Source organism: Mustelus asterias, chromosome 25, assembly GCF_964213995.1.
Source record: "Mustelus asterias chromosome 25, sMusAst1.hap1.1, whole genome shotgun sequence".
NCBI lineage: Eukaryota > Metazoa > Chordata > Chondrichthyes > Carcharhiniformes > Triakidae > Mustelus > Mustelus asterias.
The window spans coordinates 54,080,431-54,102,413 of NC_135825.1; the positions used below are offsets into that span (position 1 = coordinate 54,080,431).

The 21,983-nt window shown below is 43.1% G+C and overlaps 1 protein-coding gene across 2 annotated transcripts in view; it reads left to right on the forward strand.

Annotated features, from left to right (window-relative positions):
- Positions 1-21,983, forward strand: part of LOC144479186 (bridge-like lipid transfer protein family member 3A) — a 152,979-nt gene that overhangs the window by 118,116 nt on the left and 12,880 nt on the right. For both annotated transcript variants that reach the window (XM_078197798.1, XM_078197799.1), the window contains exons 14-17: positions 1,780-3,323; positions 11,955-12,145; positions 16,789-16,964; positions 17,583-17,733. In XM_078197798.1, coding sequence (XP_078053924.1) covers positions 1,780-3,323; positions 11,955-12,145; positions 16,789-16,964; positions 17,583-17,733 — 2,062 coding nt within the window. The remainder of the gene's footprint in view (positions 1-1,779; positions 3,324-11,954; positions 12,146-16,788; positions 16,965-17,582; positions 17,734-21,983) is intronic.

The window sequence follows — 21,983 nt, forward strand, 5'->3', positions numbered from 1 at the left end:
TTTGTACCTGCAGGAACTTCCATAAATCTGTTGACAGAAAGCTGGGTATTTCTGGAAGTCCACCAGCGAAAACGTATGATGTGGAGTTGCCGGCGTTGGACTGGGATGGGCACAGTGAGTAATCTCACAACACCAGGTTAATGTCCAACAGGTTTATTTGGTAGCACAAACTTTCAGAGCGTTGCAACACTGCTAAAGCTCGTGCTACCAAATAAACCTGTTGGACTTTAACCTGGTGTTGTGAGACTGCTCACTGCAGCTAAAAGTGTGCAACTTGGTTTTTAAAAATTGCAGCATTATCACTTGCTTGGTCAAAGGATGTAATTACAATATTGGTAAGTTGGGATTTGAGTTTGATGACAATATGCTCGCCCCTGGATATAAAATGCCAGCTCAAGTTTTTCTCTGTTTTGCTTCACAGTGTTAAGATTTATATTTATTTCGCTTGCTTCAAAGTTGCTGAGTGTTGTTTTGAGCCCTGGAGTAAAGAAAGGCTTGCTACCTTCTGAGGCACATTTAAAGGAGGGAGTGGGGGAGGCTAAAACTTGGAATATAGTGTTCACTTCTGGTCGCCACACTACCAGAAGGATGTGGAGGCTTTGGAGAGGGTACAGGAAAGATTTACCAGGATGTTGCCTGGTATGGAGGGCATTAGCTATGAGGAGAGGTTGGAGAAACTTGGTTTGTTCTCACTGGAACGACGGAGGTTGAGGGGGCGACCTGATAGAAGTCGACAAGATTGAGGGGCATGGACAGAGTGGATAGTCAGAAGCTTTTTCCCAGAGTGGAAGAGTCAATTACTAGGGGGCATAGGTTTAAGGTGCGAGGGGCAAGGTTTAAAGGAGATGTACGAGGCAGATTTTTTACACAGAGGGTGGTGGGTGCCTGAAACTCGCTGCTGGGGGAGGTAGTGAAAGCTGATACGATAGTGAGTTTTAAGGGGCGTCTTGACAAATACATGAATAGGATGGGAATAGAGGGATGTGGTCCCCGGAAGGGTAGGGGGTTTTAGTTCAGTCGGGTAGCATGGTTGGTGCAGGCTTGGAGGGCCAAAGGGCCTGTTCCTGTGCTGTAATTTTCTTTGTTCTTTGTTCTTACACGTTTTCCATAATACACATCTGGAATATTGTGTGCAGTTCTGGTCACCTCAGTATAAGAAGGATGTGGAAGCGCTGGAAAGGGTGCAGAGGAGATTTACCAGGATGCTGCCTGGTTTGGAGGGTAGGTCTTATGAGGAAAGGTTGAGGGAGCTAGGGCTGTTCTCTCTGGAGCGGAGGAGGCTGAGAGGCGACTTAACAGAGCTTTGTAGGATGATGAGGGGGATAGATAGAGTGGACGTTCAGAGACTATTTCCTTGGGTGGATGGAGCTATTACAAGGGGGCATAACTATAGGGTTGGTGGTGGGAGATACAGGAAGGATATCAGAGGTAGGTTCTTTATGCAGAGAGTGGTTGGGGTGTGGAATGGACTGCCTGCAGTGATAGTGGAGTCAGACACTTTAGGAACATTTAAGCGGTTATTGGATAGGCACATGGAGCACAGCAGGATGATAGGGAGTGGGATAGCTTGATCTTGGTTTCAGATAAAGCTCGGCACAACATCGTGGGCCGAAGGGCCTGTTCTGTGCTGTACTGTTCTATGTTCTATAACAGGGATGAAAGTAATATAGTAAATGATATGTGTGGATTTATCTGTCCCATTGGTGCCTGCTGAGAATTTGCTTGGTTTCATAATTTGACCCATGAAAGATCAAAATGAGATTTTTCTTTATTTTACAGTTCATTATTCCAGTGGACAAGAAAGTAACGGCTCATCCAGACAGGCCACAGTACATCACCATTCAGACTTCAGATGTTGTGGCTACAAACACCCGACACTCGCTAAACTGCACACACTCTGATCTTCAAACGGTGCTGAAAGCCTTCAAGGACTTTGAATTCTTTCATGTGTCATATAAGGATTTCCCGAAATGCGCAGACAGTTTTGATGTGCTGCAAAATGTTTTCTTCCATCATGCTTTTGAGCATCAAATCAATTTGGACAAAATACACTCACAAAAGAGTTGCGCCTATGACGCGTTGAAGGCATTGTCAGCTGCAGATATTTGGTCGCTCCATTTTTCTCTGCTCTGGTTGGACTTTGAGGGCATTGAGAGTTCGAAGGGGAAGCCTTTGAACTTTGTGGATGCGTTTCCCCTCTCCATTTGGGTGTGTCAACCAGCAAAGTTTCAGAAAGCCAGGGAATCACCCAGCCGCTCCATGTCGGAACAGAGTACTGACTTGGAAGATTGCAGCAGTAGTTTGAGCCGTAAGTTGAACTTGGTCAGCTGCACAGAGTCCCTTGGAAATGGGCTGCAGGCCAATGCAAAGCAAGATTTTATGGGCACAGAAATGCTGAAAGGGACTGGACAGCAGGGAGGAGTGAAAGAATCCAGCACAAAGGATGATTCTGAGGCAGACATACATGTTCTAGTGTACAGCACTGCCCATGTTAAAGCACACATGAACCACTACCATTACCTAGTACTACTCAGACTGAAGGAGTGTCTCGTTCAGCTGCAGGAGGACCTGTATCAGGATATAGAAAGGTTGACTAAAAGCCCGGTTAAATCTGGCAGTACTTGCATTGGGCTGTTGATAAAGAGTGCAGAAATTGCGTTGCTGCTTCATCCTGTACCAACCACAGGTGGCGATGCCAAATCGCAGGTGTCTGAAAGCACAAGCCTGGCTGAATCAGAACTCTCAGCTTCTGAAAGTAAAGAGAGCCTGACCATGGACGTTAAACCTTTGAACGGAGCAACCATGGATCAGCTGGACAATACCATCAGCTGTATGGATGACAGTGGGATTCACAATGGGGATTTGATCACAGGAACCTCATTAGATCACGATGTGTCGTCACAAGATGGTATGGCGGTGAGCAGTGCTCCTGCTTCTGACACTGAAGAGGTGGCAAATCGAGCAGTTGAAAAAGGACTTGTGGAAGAAGCCTATGAAGCAGTGGAGTCACTGGAGACTGAAATTCCCGAGGCTATCATGGGTCGCTCCACCTCCAACCCCACTTTAGCCACAAGCACATGTTTGATTTCAGGGGCACAGAGCAGGAGCAGAGCGTCTGATGGCAATGTCCAGGCTGATCTCGCTGGGGATGGCGAAGTAGATTCAACCCCATTGAGTGTAACAAAGGATGCTGCAAAAGAAGCCCTACTCTTAACTGTGGATTTAACTAAAGAGGCTGTTTATCTCACCAAAGATGCTTTCAGTCTCAGCAAAGAGAAGATGGCTAACACGATGCAAAAGATGCTTTCCCTGTCAGCCTCTAGGTACGCTGACGTGTTCTTCAGGCACTAATCACTTTATCTTTAAGGTTTCTATAAATATTAAGCTGATCCAAGAGTTAAGAAGGGTATTTATTGCTTTTTTTTCTGCAAGAGTCTCACCTTCCCCCTCCCCATAGCCAAGGAAGCAAGCAAATACTCATGCTATCATCTTCTGTCAAGTGTTTTCGACAGCTTGTTGAAACAAATGCTCAAACACCTCTTAAATTTTCCGGAGTTTTTATTCTTCTCCTCCCCACCTTGCCAATCACCGTGACCCCTGTACACCTCTTTCCACTAAGCGAGTAGGCAATGTGATATTTTATTATCTGCTGCTATGGATTGATTCACTTGTGACTTTTTTATTGCCGTTCAGAGAAACCTAACGGGAGCCAATCCTTTCTACCCCCCCTGACATTGAGTTTCAAACAGCAGTTGCTTTCCCATCAATTGACCTGAACCTTACTGTGGTTTTCACATTGAATGGAGTAAAATGAATTCAATCTTTAATCTTGTACGTACACTCCTGCTCTGAAGCCTAGAATAACTCCACTTGAAGCCAACTGCAAGGAACAGCTCTCCAGATTGCTGCATGTATGTTTACGCCCTCCTGCTACCACATACATTTGTTTGAGAGGGCAATAGCTAAGTACTACCCGACAGGAGTGCAGCTGAGATCTAGCAAAGAGAGGGTTTTAGCAGGTGGATGTTGCCACTGGGTTCACCGAAAATCCTTACAGTGGGCAAATGGATTTTCTTTATGCCCATTTGAACTGTCAGTCATACAGCAATTTTATCCTGCTGGAATGAAGTGGGTTCTCCGATATTTCCATTCATCGAACACTCGGGTGCTGGTACCAAAAGAAAAAAATGCTGGAAAATCTCAGCAGGTCTGGCAGCATCTGTAAGGAGAAAAAAGAGCTGACGTTTCGAATCCAGATGACCCTTTGTCAAAGCTTTGACTCGAAATCATCTGGACTCGAAACGTCAGCTCTTTTCTCTCCTTACAGATGCTGCCAGACCTGCTGAGATTTTCCAGCGTTTTCTCTTTTGGTTTCAGATTCCAGCATCCGCAGTAATTTGCTTTTAACTCGGGTGCTGGTGATCACATTGCTGAGAGCAGTGGGCAGCAGGCGAGTCAAAGAATTCATTAGACTCCAGAGTCCTACACCTGCTGCTTGACATTTTTAAAATCTTAAACCTCTCTCCAAGCCCCTGTCCATGGCCTCCACTCAAATTCTCCAGAGCAGCGCTCCCTGTTCCAATTTTCAAACTTCAATTCTGTCCCAACATTGGTGTCAGAACTTTAATCTGCCAGGATTCCATTCTCTGTTACTGACTGAGACTGCATGTGTTTTATCTATTTCCGTCCCCCACCAATTAAACTAATCAAGCCCATCTTTTCTCTAAGCTTTCATGATGTTCTATTCCTTATCTGCTGGCAAGATGAGGACATTTTGTATGTTCTAAAGGCACTATATAAATGTTATGTGCAGGTGGGCTCTTGTATGAGAAGGACAAAGTCTTGGCTTGTCTGAACTTTCACACCACCCCAGCATACGGCCTCAATGCAAAGTTCATTGATAGCAGTGAAACACCCAGGTCCATTGTTTTTCACATAACTGCACTGCTGTCCAAAAGATTTTTTAGCCACCACTAGGTATAGATAATCATCTGCCCTTATTGCTGAATGGGCAATTTCTTTCCTTGCTTCATATGAAAAGTGAGGAGGGAGCGTTACCCTCTCTGACATGCATGTACTTGATGCTAATACCATGTTAAAAATGGGCACTTATGCTAATTTACAACCTCAGTTCTTGATATTCTGCAAAGTGTATTTTTAATGCTGCATTAATTCGTAACGGGCAACTTCTGGCAATTTTTCAATGTACGCAGTCTGTAATTGAGACTGTCTGGACGAGGTGAATCTCAGCTGTCCCTGGAACACGTTTGGGCTCCTGTGGAATATGCACTGTGCAAGGGGGTCTGCGCTTGTAGCAAAGATTGGTTGAATAATTGGCAAATCTGTTGTGAAATGGAGTCATTTGCCTTGAATCAAATTCTGTACCCTATGAAACAAAAGAATGCATTTGTTGACACGAGGGCTGTCCCAGAGCGCTGTACAGTCAGTTGCTAAAATGCAGGAAACCCAGTTTTTGCACAGCGAGCGATGTTACAATGACCAGAGTCTCTTCCGTGATTTTTGGTTGAGGGCTAAAAATATTGACCGGAACATTGGGGAGAACCTATTCGCCCTTCATCGACTAAGGTGCCACGGGATCGTCGTGGCACCTACCTGATGGGGTCCTCTTTATCATCTTAACGGAAAAGTGGCATCTCTGACCACACAGCACCTCTTCAGTCCTGTACTGAAATTGCAGCTGCATGTAGTCGGATTTTAATTGAAGAATATTTAATTATTGCAGTTTCTTGGAAAGGTTTGTTAATTGGTGGCTTTAATCCAGACTCATTCCTGTGACTCCCAAGTGCCACAAATGAATATTTGACAGTCTGAGACATTTTAATTTTTAATCTTGAATCAGAGGCACTGTGACTTGTGCCCATCATTGTTTAGTTGGGTTATCAGAATAGAATATTTGAGAACTGATGAGGAATCGGCCGTTAAAAGCAGTCATTCGTTATAATCACTGAATGATTTGAGTCCTTATATTTTCTCTTTGTGCTAAACACAGCTCTGCTTCCATTGGTGAACCTTTATTCCTATAAAGCTAAAGATTTAATCTTCCACTCAGTGTCCCAGGGCAAAGTCTGCCATAAGGGAACAATTTACCATTGTTAGACTGGAAATGGGATTGGATAACTCCTGAACTACCCTTAATTGGCAGAAAATAACAGATTGGGTATAATTTGGGCTGAAATGTACCAGCTGGAAAGGACAAATACATGGAAACAGATTAATTTGCAGAAAAGATTTGTAACCGAACACACAAATTCCCCTCCAGTAATTTAAGGCTGTTTGAATTTCTCGATTCTTCAGGATCTTTGAATTGTAAGTCTGTGAAGAGATGACCTTTGTAGAGGAGACATTTTGCTCATTGTTGGCCTATAGGCGCAGAATAGGGCAGGACAGAAGCCAAATCAATCCCAGCGGCATGGTGACACAGTGGTTAGCACTACTGCCTCACAGTGCCAGGGACCGGGGTTCAATTCCTGACTTGTGTGGAGTTTGCACGTCCTCCCCATGTCTACATGGGTTTCCTGTGGATGCTCCGGTTTCCTCCCACAATCAAAGGATGTGTGGGTTAGGTTGATTGGCCATGCTAAACTGCCCCCCCCCCCCCCTCGTGTCTGTAGGGGCTAGCATTGTAAATACATGGGTTAAAGGGTTAGGGCCTGGGTCGGATTGTTGTCGGTGCAGGTTTGATGGGCCGAGTGGCCTCCCTCTGCACTGTAGGGATTCTCTGTGTCTATATCTCTCACCACTTAGATCCAGGCTAATACAATGGAAAGCAGAATTTTCATAATCCAACCAATGTAGCCCTCAAACATTGGCAGTGATTGACGCAACAAACTAGCTAGGTTTCCCCAGGCACAGAGCACAGTCCTCTGGGTATTAAAATCTTGGCATCTCACCTGAGTCTGGTGAATGGGGCCTGCTTTGGCATCAGTCCCCAGATAATAGCTATAACTCCTTACCCAGATTAGCCCACTCACTCTGAAGAAGCATTCAAAGCATTTATTCTAACAGGCGATGATGTACACAGCCAGGGATATAGATTTCCGTAACTTCCATCAATATAGAGGAACCAAGGTATCGGACGCTGCCAGAAGCCCAGTTGCAGGAGCCATTTTTAAGTTCTCACTATGTTGGCAAAATGAGAAACTCCGGATGGCTTTCCTGCCCTATCCCCTTCAGTAAGCATCTGGCTGGTGGTCAGTATTCCCCCGCCAGTAATGTCTTAAATGTTGCTATTCACTCCCAGAGTTACCATTTTGTAAATATCTTCCAACCATGGAATCGCATGCTTTCTTACAGATGGTCCAATGCTTCACGGTTTCATTTAGTTGAATAATGGATCTGCATCTGTTAGAACGACTCTACTATAGTAAACAACACCCACCTCCCCATGACGTGATGTAGACTGGCAACTTGGATCATGTACTCATATTTTGTCACCAAGTAGAACGACAGCACCGCCATGTGGCCAATATTGAATTGTGATTGTTTTCACCCAAAGACGCAGTTAATTGTCGGTATTCCAGACAATTAATACAGCCTTGGCTAATTTCCCCTTAATTGAATCAATGTCCATTTTTAAAAAGTAGTTTAGAATCGTCTACTTTCACCATATTCATCTAGACTATTCAGTGCGCAATCAAGAAATGACTGAAAGAATATTCAAGCTGAGGTGAAATGGAGATTCTGAAGAGAATTGTGTGGAGATGAATATTCAGTATGGGCCTTTCTGTGTCACTGTTTCTCTAATATCAAGAAAAGGTTTGTCTAAATTGTCAGGTCCTGAATGTATGCAGCTCTTCAATGCTGCATTTTACTCCTATTGATGAATGGGTTCATTGTATTTTTTTTGTCACCTCGCATCAGTCGAGCGATCCAGTTGGTTGCAGCGCTGATTTGTTGCACAATCGAGCCCCATCTATTCTGTCCCCAAAACCATGGTGTAACAGAGACCCAGTAAGAGTTTTAACAACACCAGGTTAAAGCCAATGAACCGGAACAACCAAGCGAACACAATGAGACAGCCAATGAACCGGAACAGCCAACTTTAACCTGGTGTTGTTAAAACTCTTACTGTGTTTACCCCAGTCCAACGCTGGCATCTCCGCATCGTAACAGAGACACTCAGAGAAGGCAATGAGGGCATTTTGAATTGTGGTTTCATACCCACTGTGAATTGGATCCAATTTGCCCAAACTTATTTTTCATTTGTTGCTTTGAAAGGGACTCCATCCAACTCATTTGGACTGGAACTGAATTTGACTGTTCTTAGCTGTACTACATGGTGTCTGTGTCTTGTTCTGCTAGACACACTTTGTATGACTTCCAAAGGAAAAGCCATGGCTGTGTAGCCATTACTTTAACCTAAACATGTCATTGAAATGTTAAAAAAATTGCAAGATAACCAGCCAACTTTAATCTTCAAAATGAATTGAAATCTAATCATAAGTTTCCACTTGATTACAAGCCTCTGCAGTTATGTAAGTTAACTGCAGCTGATAAAGGAAACCAATTTCATGTTACACTAACACCGAATCCAGTTCAGAAACTTTACTATTATACGCAGGCCCACAAAACAGCTCGTTCTAAGGGTTGCTGAAAAACTCCATGAAAGACCAACAGGTGATGATTTGCCCCATCAAATCTGTCCCATTCTACATGGCACAACCTCACCTCATTGTTTAAATGATCCCAGCCACCATTCTCATTTCATACCCCCCACATACTCCATATCAGTCACATAATGAAGTTGAGACCATGGTCAGATCAGCCATTACCTTACAGAAGGGTTACCAGGCTGACTTCTAAATCCTGTTCGGAAAGGCAAATTACTTTGACTGAGTGACTGACTGATCCTACAGCACTGAACTCTGAGCAGGGAGGCTCCAACAAGTTGATTTTCTTTTCTTGAACAATTGAGGTCACTCCCTCCTTCTCATTTCTGGTTCAGCATGATGTCAGCGTGGGGAAATTTCCTCAAATTACGGTGTGATTTTCCCTCCGCTTTTGAAACCCCTGAAAATCACCGGGTGTGCTTGGTACATCATAACATTCAGGGCTATGGGCCAAGTGCTGGCAGATGTGATTAGGTGGGAGTTCAGGTTTTCTAATGTGTCAGTGTGGACTTGGTGGGTCGAAGGACCTCTTCTGCACTGTTTGGTTCTATTTTCAGTTCTAGTGCAGATTTATTAGTTGTCATCTTGTATTTATGGCCCCAATTTATTTTCTGTATTGCACAGGGGTTATAGTCAAATCAATTGAATGCAAATTCAACAGAACTTGTTGATTTAAAAATTCCTCAGAAGAGACTGAGAGCTGAAGATGAAGCTCATGGAACTGAGGGCAAATTATTGATGGTGAGGTAATTGGCTGAGCAGCAGAAGAGAAACCATGAGCAGGCTTGGCAGGATATTACTCATAAGGATCTGTTGGGTCTCAACTAGTCACTAGATTTATTCATGACTTAAATGATTAGCTGGAGCGCCACGCATCCAGCTTTTGCTGACGGGACAATGATTGGCGGAATTATCAACAATGCGGATGGAAACATAAAATTGCAAAGGCGTATTAGACTTAAGTGGCTGGGCAAAACTGGCAAATAGGTTTCAGTGCAGGCAAATGTGAGGTCATCTGCTTTGGACCTAAAAAGGATTGGACAGGATACGTTCTAGATGATTGAAAACAAGAAACAGTGGAGAATTGGGGTTCTAGGTACATCGATTATCAAAATGCTATGCAAGAGATAAGAGCACTACATTGCCCAACAAACCTGCTGTTCCGTTCAGTATGGTCATGGCTGACCTTGTGCTTTCGTTGCATTTTCCTGCCCCATCGCTTGATTCCCTGAGAGCCCATATTGTCAACGAATCAGCATCCACAACCCTTTGGGATGGAAATTTCCAAAGGTTCACAACCCTTTGAATGAAGAAGCTTCTCATTTCAATCCTAAATCACTTCACTTTGCCTTTCTTCACATTGAACTGCATCTGCCAATTCCACCAGAAAGTTCTGCGCTATCCTTCACGCCGTTCACAGTGCCTCCAAGCTTTGTGCCATCTGCAGATTTTGAGGTTGTGCGCTGTCCATTAAGGTCTGATATTCAGATCTTTCAGGAAGAGCAACACCAATCTCTTGGGAACTCCATTGTAAATCTTTCTCCAATCTGTAAAATAACCATTAACCACAATTTTCCTGTCACTCAGCCAATTTTGTATCTATATTATTACCATGAGCTCTAATTTTGCTCACAAGTCAGTTATGTGGCACTTATCAAATACCTTTTGGAAGTTATGCACAATATCAATAACATTGCCCTCATCAGCTCTTTCTGCCTCATCAAAAAACTCAAGCAAGTTAGTCAAACATGATATTCCTTATAACAAGTTAGCGCTTGCTTTCCTTAATGAACCCAGATTTGCCCAAGTGACTGTATTAACCTGAGTTACCATTTTTGGACGTTTCCCCACTACCAAGATGAAACTTCAGTTATCTTCAGTTGCTAGGTTTATCTTTACACCTCTCTTTGAACAAGGATGTAAACGTTTGCAATTCTCCGGTCCTCTGGCATCAATCTGAGGAAGACTGGAAAATTATGGCCAATGGCTTCAAAGTTTCCACTCTCATTTCATTCAGTATCCTTGGAGCATCTCATCTGGATCTGGTACCTATCAACTTTAAGTAATGACAGCATATCCAATAACACCGCCTTATCAATTTTAAGCCCTTCAAGTGTCTGAACTATCTCCTCTTTAAACATGACCAGTGCATCATCATCTTTGGCAAAAACAGTTGCATAATATTATTTTAGTACCTCAGCCACGCACTCTGCCTCCATGCATAAATTCCCGTTTTGGTTCCTGATTGATGCACTTCCGCATTTACCAGCCTTCCACTATTTACATACCCATGAAAAACAAGCACAAGGGATTAGGGATAATATATTGGCTTGGATTGAGATTTGGTTAGCAGACAGGACACAAAGAGTAGGAATAAATGGGTCTTTTTCAAAGTGTTGAGTAATGACTAATGGGGCCCTGCAGGGATCAGTTCTGGGGACCTGGCTATTCACACTATACATCAATGATTTAGATGAGGAAGCCAAATGTGATATTTGCTGACAACATGAAATTTGGTGGGAAGATGAGTGATGAGGAGGATGTTATGAGGCTTCAGGTAATGTAGACAAGTGGAGTGAGTGGGAAAATACATGGCAGATGCAGTATAATGTGGGTAAATATGATATCACTTCAGATGGAAGAACAGAATGGCAGGTTATTATTTAAATTGTTATTCGCAAATGATAATGTGCAAAGGGACCTGGGTGTCCTTGTACACCAGTCACCAAAAGCAAGCATGCAGGTACAGCAAGCAGCTCGGAAGGCAAATTGGCCTTCATTGCAAGAGGCCTTGAGTAAGGAGCAAGGATGTCTTGCTGCAGCTTCACTGGGCTTTGCTGTGACCACACCTGGGGTATTGTGTGTTCGCTCAATGGGCTGGACAGGCAGTTTGTGATGAGGACTAACGTCAACGGCGCGGATTCAATTCCCAGCTGAGATTATTCATGAAACTCTGTCTTCTCAACCTTGTCCCTCAGCTGAGGTGTGGTAATCCTCTGGTTAATCACCGCCAGTCAGCTCTCCCCTTTGAGAGGGAAGTTGGCTTACGGTCATCTGGGACTCTGGTGACTTTACCTTTTAATTTTTACAATACTTTCCAGGTATGTTTCTTCACTCTATATGGTTCTTTAACAAAAGTTTACATTTGTATACAACTTAGACATAATGAGGCACTGTTTCATATTGAACCCTGTTGGAATACAGCTCAGTCCTCTTCGCGCTGAAGTTCTCCTTCATGGACTTTTAAAAGCAGCCTTTATGTTACAGCATCTCTCTACTTCGCCACTACTCCTGACTAAATCCAATTTTCCTGTTTTTCTGAAGGGAACAGCTGTCTAAAGGTGAAGACAGTTTATCCTCCTCCTTATCCAGCACCAAACTGCGATTTTTAAATATGAAACGCACCAACTCGCAGCATTCCCTGGACACTCCATCACTGGATGGCAGCCTGACGGAAGATCGACTATCTGTCGACAGTGACAGCAGTGAGAAGTACGTCCTCCTCCTGGATGCAGGTACCTGTGTTTACATAGAATCATTGTCCAGTAAACAGAGTGAGAAAATATTGTGTGGATGTTCTTGATTTCAGCACTAATTGGCTGGGATGGAAAGTCTGAGTGAAGTTAACTTGTGGTATTTATTAATGCTCGAGGGGCTTACTGTGATAACCAAGTGTATTAACCAAGCAGGTGTGTTTCTGGGTAGAAGCAGAAAAATGTTTATAACATTCTTGTCACTTTATGGATCAGATGTTTTCAGATGTATGTGAAGATACTAAGTGGGCGGTTAATGTTTGAGTTGCAATGAGTTATACCATGGTGGCACAGTGGTTAGCACTGCTGCCTAACAGCGCCAGGGACCCGGGTTCGATTCCCAACTTGGGTCACTGTCTGTGCAGTCTGCACATTCTTCCCGTGTCTGCATGGGTTTTCTCTGGGTGCTCCGGTTTCCTCCCGAAAGACGTGCTAGTTAGGGTGCATTGGCCATGGTGAATTCTCCCGGAGTGTACCTGAACAGGTGCTGGAGTGTGGCAACTAGGAGATTTCACAGTAACATTGCACTGTTAATGTAAGCCTACTTGTGACAATTATAAATAAACTTTAAAATTTTAAACCATGTGACACTGCAAACAGCCTTTTATAAGACACCACATGGGAGGCTCGTGATGTTGGTTAGGGCATGTGTAGGCAAGTCACGAAATGGATAGCAAATGGGTCGGGAAAAAATAGAGGTAAAGGCTCGATGTTCAGATTAGAGGAATGTGGGAAGCAGTGTTCCACAAGGATCGCTGATCATTCATTTACATTAATGATGTGGACTAAAGAACAAGTAACTCAAAATCAAAATTCACCAAACATACCAAACTAACACAGGAAGATTGCAACATAATACAGGAAAACATTAGAAAACTTGCAGCCAAGACAGTTGAGGCAAATTAATTTTAACATGAATAAATGAGCTGATGCACTTGGATAGGAAAACTAAAAATATCACCAACCATAGAACATAAACTGAAGGGTTAGAAGAACAAAGAGATCTTCAGGATGATCGGCAAACAATCTAAATCAGCACAGCAGATTCACAAAGCTATTTAAAATAATGACAAAGCACTGGAATCTATTTCTAGGGGTATAGAATTGAGAAGTACTGAAATTATGCTAAACTTGACCCTGGTCAGACTGCACTTGGCATCCTGCGCACTGGTCTGCTGGCCTTGATATGAAAAGGACATAGGAACACTGGAGAAAGTTAAAATTAATTGAGACCGATAATTAATTGAGATAAAAGATTAAACTGACTGGGGCTTCTTCCTTTAGAAAGGGGAAGAAGCACATAGAAAGTATGTATGTGAAGATGGGAAGACTTGATAGAGACCTTTCTCAAATTATCAATGGGTTAGATGATGATTGTGGGAAAATCTAAAGCTCGGAGCCATAAGTATATGATACTTAGCATAAGAAATAGAAGCAAGTGTAGTCCATATGCCCCCTTGAACCTGCGCTACCATTCAATAACATTATCACTTAACTTATACATCAGCTCCACTTGTTGCTTTATCCCTCACATCCCTTCATTCATGGAAAGTGAGCATCGCTGGAAAGGCCAAACTCTATTGTCCATCCTAACTGCCCTTCCTCAGTCTCTGGATAAGGGATCAGCGAGTTAAAACTATGAGAGTTCTACAGTCTTGAGCTAAGAGAAACAGTCTCTGAGCATCTCACTGCCAAAGCCATAAGAATTTTTATAAATTCCAATAAGTTCCTTCCTGATTCTTCTGAACTTGAAAGAATATAGACCCATTCTACTCACTGTTTCCTTGTTGGACAAGCACCTCATCCCAGGAATCAATCTAGTGAACATCTGTTGCAGCCCCTCCAAGGCAAGTGTGTGCTTTCTTAATGATGTGGAGATGCCGGCGTTGGACTGGGGTAAACACAGTAAGAAGTTTAACAACACCAGGTTAAAGTCCAACAGGTTTATTTGGTAGCAAAAGCCACACAAGCTTTCGGAGCTCCAAGCTCCTTCTTCAGGTGAGTGGGAATTCTGTTCACAAACAGAGCATATAAAGACACAGACTCAATTTACATGAATAATGGTTGGAATGCGAATACTTACAGCTAATCAAGTCTTTAAGAAACAAAACAACGTGAGTGGAGAAAGCATCAAGACAGGCTAAAAAGATGTGTATATGCCCTGTTTGTGAACAGAATTCCCACTCACCTGAAGAAGGGGCTTGGAGCTCCGAAAGCTTGTGTGGCTTTTGCTCCCAAATAAACCTGTTGGACTTTAACCTGGTGTTGTTAAACTTCTTACTTTCTTAATGAAGCAGACAATAACGGTGTTATAATACTCCCCCAGCTGTGGCCTCACTAAAGCCCCTTCAGCAAGATTTCTTTACTCTTGGAAGCAAGGCTGTGGGATACTATTTGCCTTGTTAATTGTTTGCATGTTAACTTTAAGATTGTTATACAAGGACTCCCAAAGTTCTCCTTTTTACTTGTACTCTGTTTCCATTCTTCCCACTCGAGTGAATAATTTCACAATTCTCTGCATTATAATCCATTATAAACCTTGACCAATCACTTAATCGGTCTAAATTCCTCCAGTCTCTTGTGTCTTCCTCACTGTTTACTTTGTGCCTTGGCTTTGGATGCATTGTACAGTTTGTTCATCTCAGCCCCTGATAAAGATTGTAACCAGCTCAGAACCAAGCATTGATCCTTGCAGCACTCCTGAATCCAAAAAAAAGATTTGCTGGCCATTAGCTAATCGTCAATCCATTTCTAATATTCTTTCCAATCCCTTGAGCAATTGTTAATGAAGCTGACAGGAAAATGAGAATTGTATTTAGTCAGTGGAGCAACGAGAGATTGAAGCGAATGCCTCCTATATTTTCAAAGAGAAACTGAACTTGTATATGAGATAAAAGTAAACATGGATATGCTGCAAACTGAGATGAGATGGATGGAATGGAGGGAGACTTGTGTGGAGTGTAAAACACTAGAGCAGACTATTTGGGCCTAAATACTATCAGTGTTTTATATTCCATCGGCATATAATGGCAATCTCAGTTCCACCATAAATAATAGTCTCAATTCACGCTAATATGCATCTGAAATTTATTTCTGTAAAGTTAATCCAAATCTCTCATTGATTTCAATGGCAGGCTTACATGGACATGGTTGACACACCATTTCACTCTACATGGCCCACCTTTCACCTGGTTTCCATGCCAAATTTGCAACCTATGGCAACGTTTCCATACAAGCCAAGTGCTCATTCCCAGTGTGTGAACTGAGATGGTAAATCTCAGCAGGATCTACAACCACACTGGGCATTCCACTAGATTTTATAGGAAGAACAATATAGCACAGGAACAGGCCTTTCGGCCCACCATTATCCCTCTGTTCATGTATCTATCAAGGTGCACCTTGAATGTTGCGAGCATGCCTGCTTCCACCACCTTCATTGGCAGTGCATTCCAGGCACCCACCGCCCTCTGTGTGAAAAACATTCCCTGCACATCTCCCCTGAACTTATCACCTTAAACCTGTTTCCTCTTGTAGTTGACCCTTCCGCCTTGGGAAAAAGCCTCCGACTCTCCACCCTGTCTGTGCCTCTCATAAAAGTTTGTAGACCTCTGTCAGGTCGCCCCTCAGTCTCCGTCTTTCCAGTGAAAACAATCCGAGTTTACCCAACCTCTCCTCATACCTAAAACCCTCCAGACCAGGCAACATCCTGGTAAAACTTCTTTGCACCCTCTCCAAAGCATCCATGTCCTTCTGGTAGTGTGGCGACCTGAACTGCATGCAATATTCCAAATGCGGCCTAAGTAAAGTTTTATACGGTAAAGTTTGTGCTATTGTTGACTTCTGTAAGCGCTCAGCATGTATCACTGGATAGATTGGATTGGATATTATGGCTGGTTGTTTTTGTACTTTTTATTTTATTGTTTGTGTCCAGATCAATTATAATGTTCCCAAATGCTATCAACAATGAGATGTATTAACTATGCACAAACAATAGATGTAACCTGTCACTTTGTGAGCCTAATGATAGTGTCTTTTATCCACTGACACCTCACCATAATTCTTTATTGCCATGGTCTTTGAGCATAATTCCACAACTGTTTATGGCATCAAAATTTCTGGGTCCAAAGATCCCAATTGGCTAGGCCTTTCCATCATGGGTCTAAGTGCAATGTTAAAACTATATTTTTGGAATCGATAATGGAATTGATTTTTTCCAGTTGGCTCCCCAGACTGGATAACCCCCTGCTAGACATGGTGACTTAAAATGCACAACTGCATCCAATTTCTTCAGAAGGCGTTTTGCCAATACTTTTTTCCCAACCTCTAAAGATCATTCTGAGATTTGGAATTTTGCATTTGGTCCCAAGGGTACCAGTTTTCCACAGCTTGGAGGAGTGGAGTCGACCTGTTAGCAAACTAGAGCATAACTTGTTAGTTGAATTCAGTCTGTCTGTTCAAATTTAAAGGATGGCTCGGGTCACTATTCATCCATTGGTATCCTTTGTAACCTCGGTTCCACGAGAAAAACAGAGTAAATATGAAGCATCGCATTGAAAACCTGATTCAGGTTAAATCATCACTGTTTTGGTAGCTCTCGTGTTGATTCTTGGACTTCTAATTCTTAGAATCTGGGCAGGAATCTCTACCCCAAGATACCAGCATACACTTGACAGCTGGAATGGGCAGCAATCAGAGTCTAACAGAATGTGTAGATGGAGAACACCGAGCAGAGGGCTTTCACAAACCTTCTACCATGACCAGCTCATCAACCCACAGCGAGGATGATTCAAATGCAGAACAGGTGAGGACCTGTTCCCTTCAGTTATAACTTTCTGGGTGGTATTATTTGATTCACTTTTTATACCAGTAGCCTTGGTAGCCGATTTAAACTCCTGCTGCCGTCGACTGGTACACAGGATGGAGATGGTGAAAAAGGAAATGATGTAGATCTTGCTTGTTTAGCCTTCCGCTTTCCATCCATACACGCTGTTGAAGAACTGTGTAATTCAGGGCATCAAATTCTTTCAACTAAAGAATAAGCCTGGCTTGTATTCGAGGAGCAAAACAACTCAGCAGGTGGTTGTTTGGCATGGTGGAGGAAGGGAGGTGGTGGCAGGGAGACAGCAACTAAGTAAGCAGTTCATTTGCTTTTATGGTGAAGGTAGTCCACCCAGAATATCAAATTTTGCAAGACTATGGGGAAAGAGCAGGAACCACAACTTCTGATGACTTGTTAATAGACAGGTCAATGACCACCCCCTCTTTACACGATGCTATCCTCCTACTACTGTGGCAGAATGTGTCGTAATTTTTGACAGTCAGGATAGGATTTACTGGTGGTTCAGGAAGGAGCATTGGGGCATATTGTCCATCTTTCCCTTTTCAATGTGGAAATTTAAATTGTTGCTTTGTTTCCCAGGCATCCGTGTTCTTGCTGAGGATATTTGATTTGAATTGTGGGATTGACATAAGAGATGATGACCTTTCTGTCAGTGTTCAGGCGAAGGAAGTGATTCCTGACCAGCTGGGCAACGTGGGAGTGCAGCACTTTCTGAGCAGCCGTACAACTGGTGAGAAATAGAACATAAAATCATTGTTAATAACCTTTTGGCTATGGCTGTAACTTATCATAGGATCATAGAATCCTACAGTGCAGAAGGAGGCCATTCAGCCCATCGAGTTCACACCGACCAGAATCCCACCCAGGCCCCACCCCCACAACCCAATGCATTTACCCTAACTAGTCCCCCTGACACTAAGGGGCAATTTAGCACGGCCAATCCACCTAACCCGCACATCTTTGGACTGTGGGAGGAAACTGGAGCACCCGGAGGAAACCCACACAAACACAGGGAGAACATGCAAACTCCACATAGACAGTGACCCAAGCCGGGAATCGAACCCGGGTCCCTGGCCATGTGAGGCAGCAGTGCTAACCACTGTGCCACCGTGCCACCTCTTGTTCTTTGATCTCCTTCCTTGAGTTTATAATACCATCCAAGGGCAAAACCAGGGCTGGCCAGGGTTTTCCTGGAGGTTAGTTATTCATCTGTTGATCTTCCAAGCTCATTTGACTTTGTAGTTAGAGGGATAAGCCTCCTCTCCTCACCATAGAAGGTCATCAGTCATTCGTACACATTGCCAAATGATTTATGAATACTCTTTCAAACTAATGTTTGTTTTTCAACCTGTAACATTCTCCATATTAAAGAAGCTTTATGTAAAAAAAAAAGAGGATAAACAGAGAATGAGGTTTTCTTGGATTGCATACATATAAGTTAACAACGGCATGTTTGCAGTTGTTTTAATAGACTTGGAATCTGTAGAGAAGAAGGAGAAGAATTTCTATATTGCTTGCTGAAGACCACCTCAGTTTATTGAAAAAGGAATAATGGTTCTGTGAGAATGAGTACTTTGTAATAATTCTTCCTGGTGCATGTATCATTGAATGATTCAGACAGAGAAGCTTGCTGACTTATAGCAGTCGGGGTGTTTTTACTGGACTCAGTTCTTTGTCTATTCTGGATGCAGTTCACATTTGGACCAGAGTGTAGAAGCTCTGTTTAAAGAGACTGTTGAAGTTGAAAATGAAGAGACTCAATCGTAACCTCACAAAGGGTTGCAGATGGCTTCATAAATCACAAGAATAGATCTGAAATGACTTATAACTGTTACATATTGAAGTAGTTGCAGTTTTCTTTAAGAGACCATCACATGATTTGATGGTGATTTCATTAGAGTGTTGCAGAGATGGCTGATTTACTTTCAGTCTGTACTTTGTACAGGAAAAAGCTCCTCGAACAAATCTGTTGTTCGGATCTGCGCAAACCACATCTTTTCACTTTGTTAAAACCCAACAATAGTTAGGACATTACAGAAAGAAAATTGGCGACAAGTCAGGATTTTGTTTCATCGAGGAAATTGAGAAATAATCCGAAGAAGAAAGACATTGTGGGTTCCCATGCTTCAAATATTAGAAGGCTGGGCAAAATCAACAACAGGATTAAAGATTGAAGTGCCAATGATGGAAGAGTCAAGTGTGTGGTTTTAGAAGAGGACTATTTTTCCAAGCAGAGAGGGTGAGATTCCAGACGGTATCTGGCACATTTAAAAATAGGGATGTTCTGCTGTATGGCTGAGGTCATTTGAAAAAAAGAAATCCATGGTCTCCAGGATAAAAAGGGAAGAACTAGGAAGAATGTTTTAAAGAAAATTGAGCAGTCTCAAGTTGCTAGTGCCCACAAGAGAGATGCCGGGTCAATTAGGATCCATGGACCTTTCAATGAAGAAAATGAATCATTGAGTTCTTATTTGAGTACTTATTACAAGCAAATAAAATTGCAAATGAGTTTTCCCCCAGCCCAATAGAAGTAAAACCTTCAGTTTGTTCCAGAGCTTGGTTCATCCAACAAGCCAGGAACCAAAACTTTATGATGTGTTGACAGATTCTTGAAGAGCATTAATCTCCAAAGCCACTGATCATCATGGTTAAGGTTCCATTGAAGAAATCAAGTGGAAAGTGAAAGCATTGCTCAGTTTGTGATAACCTAGGCTGGAAAATTGGGCGGAGAGGTGGCAGATGGAGTTTAATCCGGATAAATGCGAAGTGATGCATTTTGGAAGAAATAATGTAGGGAGGAGTTATACAATAAATGGCAGAGTCATCAGGAGTATAGAAACACAGAGGGACCTAGGTGTGCAAGTCCACAAATCCTTGAAGGTGGCAACACAGGTGGAGAAGGTGGTGAAGAAGGCATATGGTATGCTTGCCTTTATAGAACGGGGTATAGAGTATAAAAGCTGGAGTCTGATGATGCAGCTGTATAGAACGCTGGTTAGGCCACATTTGGAGTACTGCGTCCAGTTCTGGTCGCCGCACTACCAGAAGGACGTGGAGGCGTTAGAGAGAGTGCAGAGAAGGTTTACCAGGATGTTGCCTGGTATGGAGGGTCTTAGCTATGAGGAGAGATTGGGTAGACTGGGGTTGTTCTCCTTGGAAAGACGGAGAATGAGGGGAGATCTAATAGAGGTGTACAAGATTATGAAGGGTATAGATAGGGTGAACAGTGGGAAGCTTTTTCCCAGGTCGGAGGTGACGATCACGAGGGGTCACGGGCTCAAGCTGAGAGGGGCGAAGTATAACTCCGATATCAGAGGGACGTTTTTTACACAGAGGGTGGTGGGGGCCTGGAATGCGCTGCCAAGTAGGGTGGTGGAGGCAGGCACACTGACATCGTTTAAGACTTACCTGGATAGTCACATGAGCAGCCTGGGAATGGAGGGATACAAACGATTGGTCTAGTTGGACCAAGGAGCGGCACAGGCTTGGAGGGCCGAAGGGCCTGTTTCCTGTGCTGTACTGTTCTTTGTTCTTAAGACAACTGGCACACCATTGTGAAATTGGTGAGTCATTACAAGATGCTGAAACCATTATTGATTGTTGGAGAAACCCATCTGATTCACTAATGTCCTTTTCGGAAGGAAATCTGCCGTCCTTACATGGTCTGGCCTACATGTGACTCCAGGCCCACAGCAATGTGGTTAACTCTCAACTGCTCTTGGGCAACTAGGGATGGGCAATAAATGCTGGCCCAGCCAGCGACACCCATGTCCCACGAATGAATTTTTTAAAAAAAATTTTTTGCTGGGTTATCAGGTGGGCAGAAATTCAACAAAGGTTGATGTTTACGGATGAAAATAGCCACTGAATTGGAGTCATTGCTTACCATCATTAATCATAAAGTTATAAGGGATTGCCTTTTGGAATAACATCCATACCAGCCCTCATCCAAAGATCAATGGATCAGATTTTGAAGTGGTTTCGCTGGTGTACAATGTTACCTGGATGAGGTTCCAGAGGGCTGGAGAATAGCCAATGTTGTTCCCTTGTTTAAGAAAAGAAGCAGGGATAATCCAGGAAATTATAGGCCGGTGAGCCTGCCGTCAGTGGTGGGGAAGCTTTTGGAGAAGATACTGAGGGACAGGATATATGCACATTTGGAAGAAATTGGGCTAGTTAGTGACAGGCAGCATGGTTTTGTACGGGGAAGGTCATGTCTTACCAACTTGAATGAGGTTTCTGAAAAGGTGACAAAGATAATTGATATGGGGGAAGGGCTGTGAATGTCGTTTATATGCAATTTAAGGAGTTTGACAAGGTCCCATATGGCAGACTGGTACAAAAACTAAAATCACATGGGTTTCGGGGTGGGCTGGTTAGTTGGATACAGAATTAGCTGGGTTATAGAAGACAGAGAGTAGTGATGGAAGGTGTTTTTCAGAATGGAGATCTGTAGCTAGTGGTGTTCCACAGGGATCAGTGCTGGGACCTCTGTTGTTTGTATATAAATGATCTGGAGGAAAATGTGGGTGGTCTGATTAGTAGGTTTGCAGATGACATGAAGACTGGTGGAGTTGCTGATAGTGCCGGGGATTGTCAGAGGATACAACAGGATATAGACAGATTGGAGATTTGGGCACAGAAATAGCAGATGGAGTTTAATCCGGACAGATGTGAAGTGATGCATTTTGGAGGATCAAATTTAGGTGTGAATTATACTGTAAATGGCAGAACCCTTAGGAATATTAACATACAGAAGGATCTGGACGTACAGGTCCACAGTTCCCTAAAAGTGGCAACTCGGGTGGCCAAAGTGTTTAAGAAAGCATATGGTATGCTTGCCTTCAAAATAAGAACATAAGAACTCGGAACAGGAGTAGCCATCTGGCCCCTCAAGCCTGCTCAGCCATTCAATAAGATCATGGCTGATCTTATCGTGAACTCGGCTCCACTTACCCAAGGTAGCCTTAACTGCTTCAC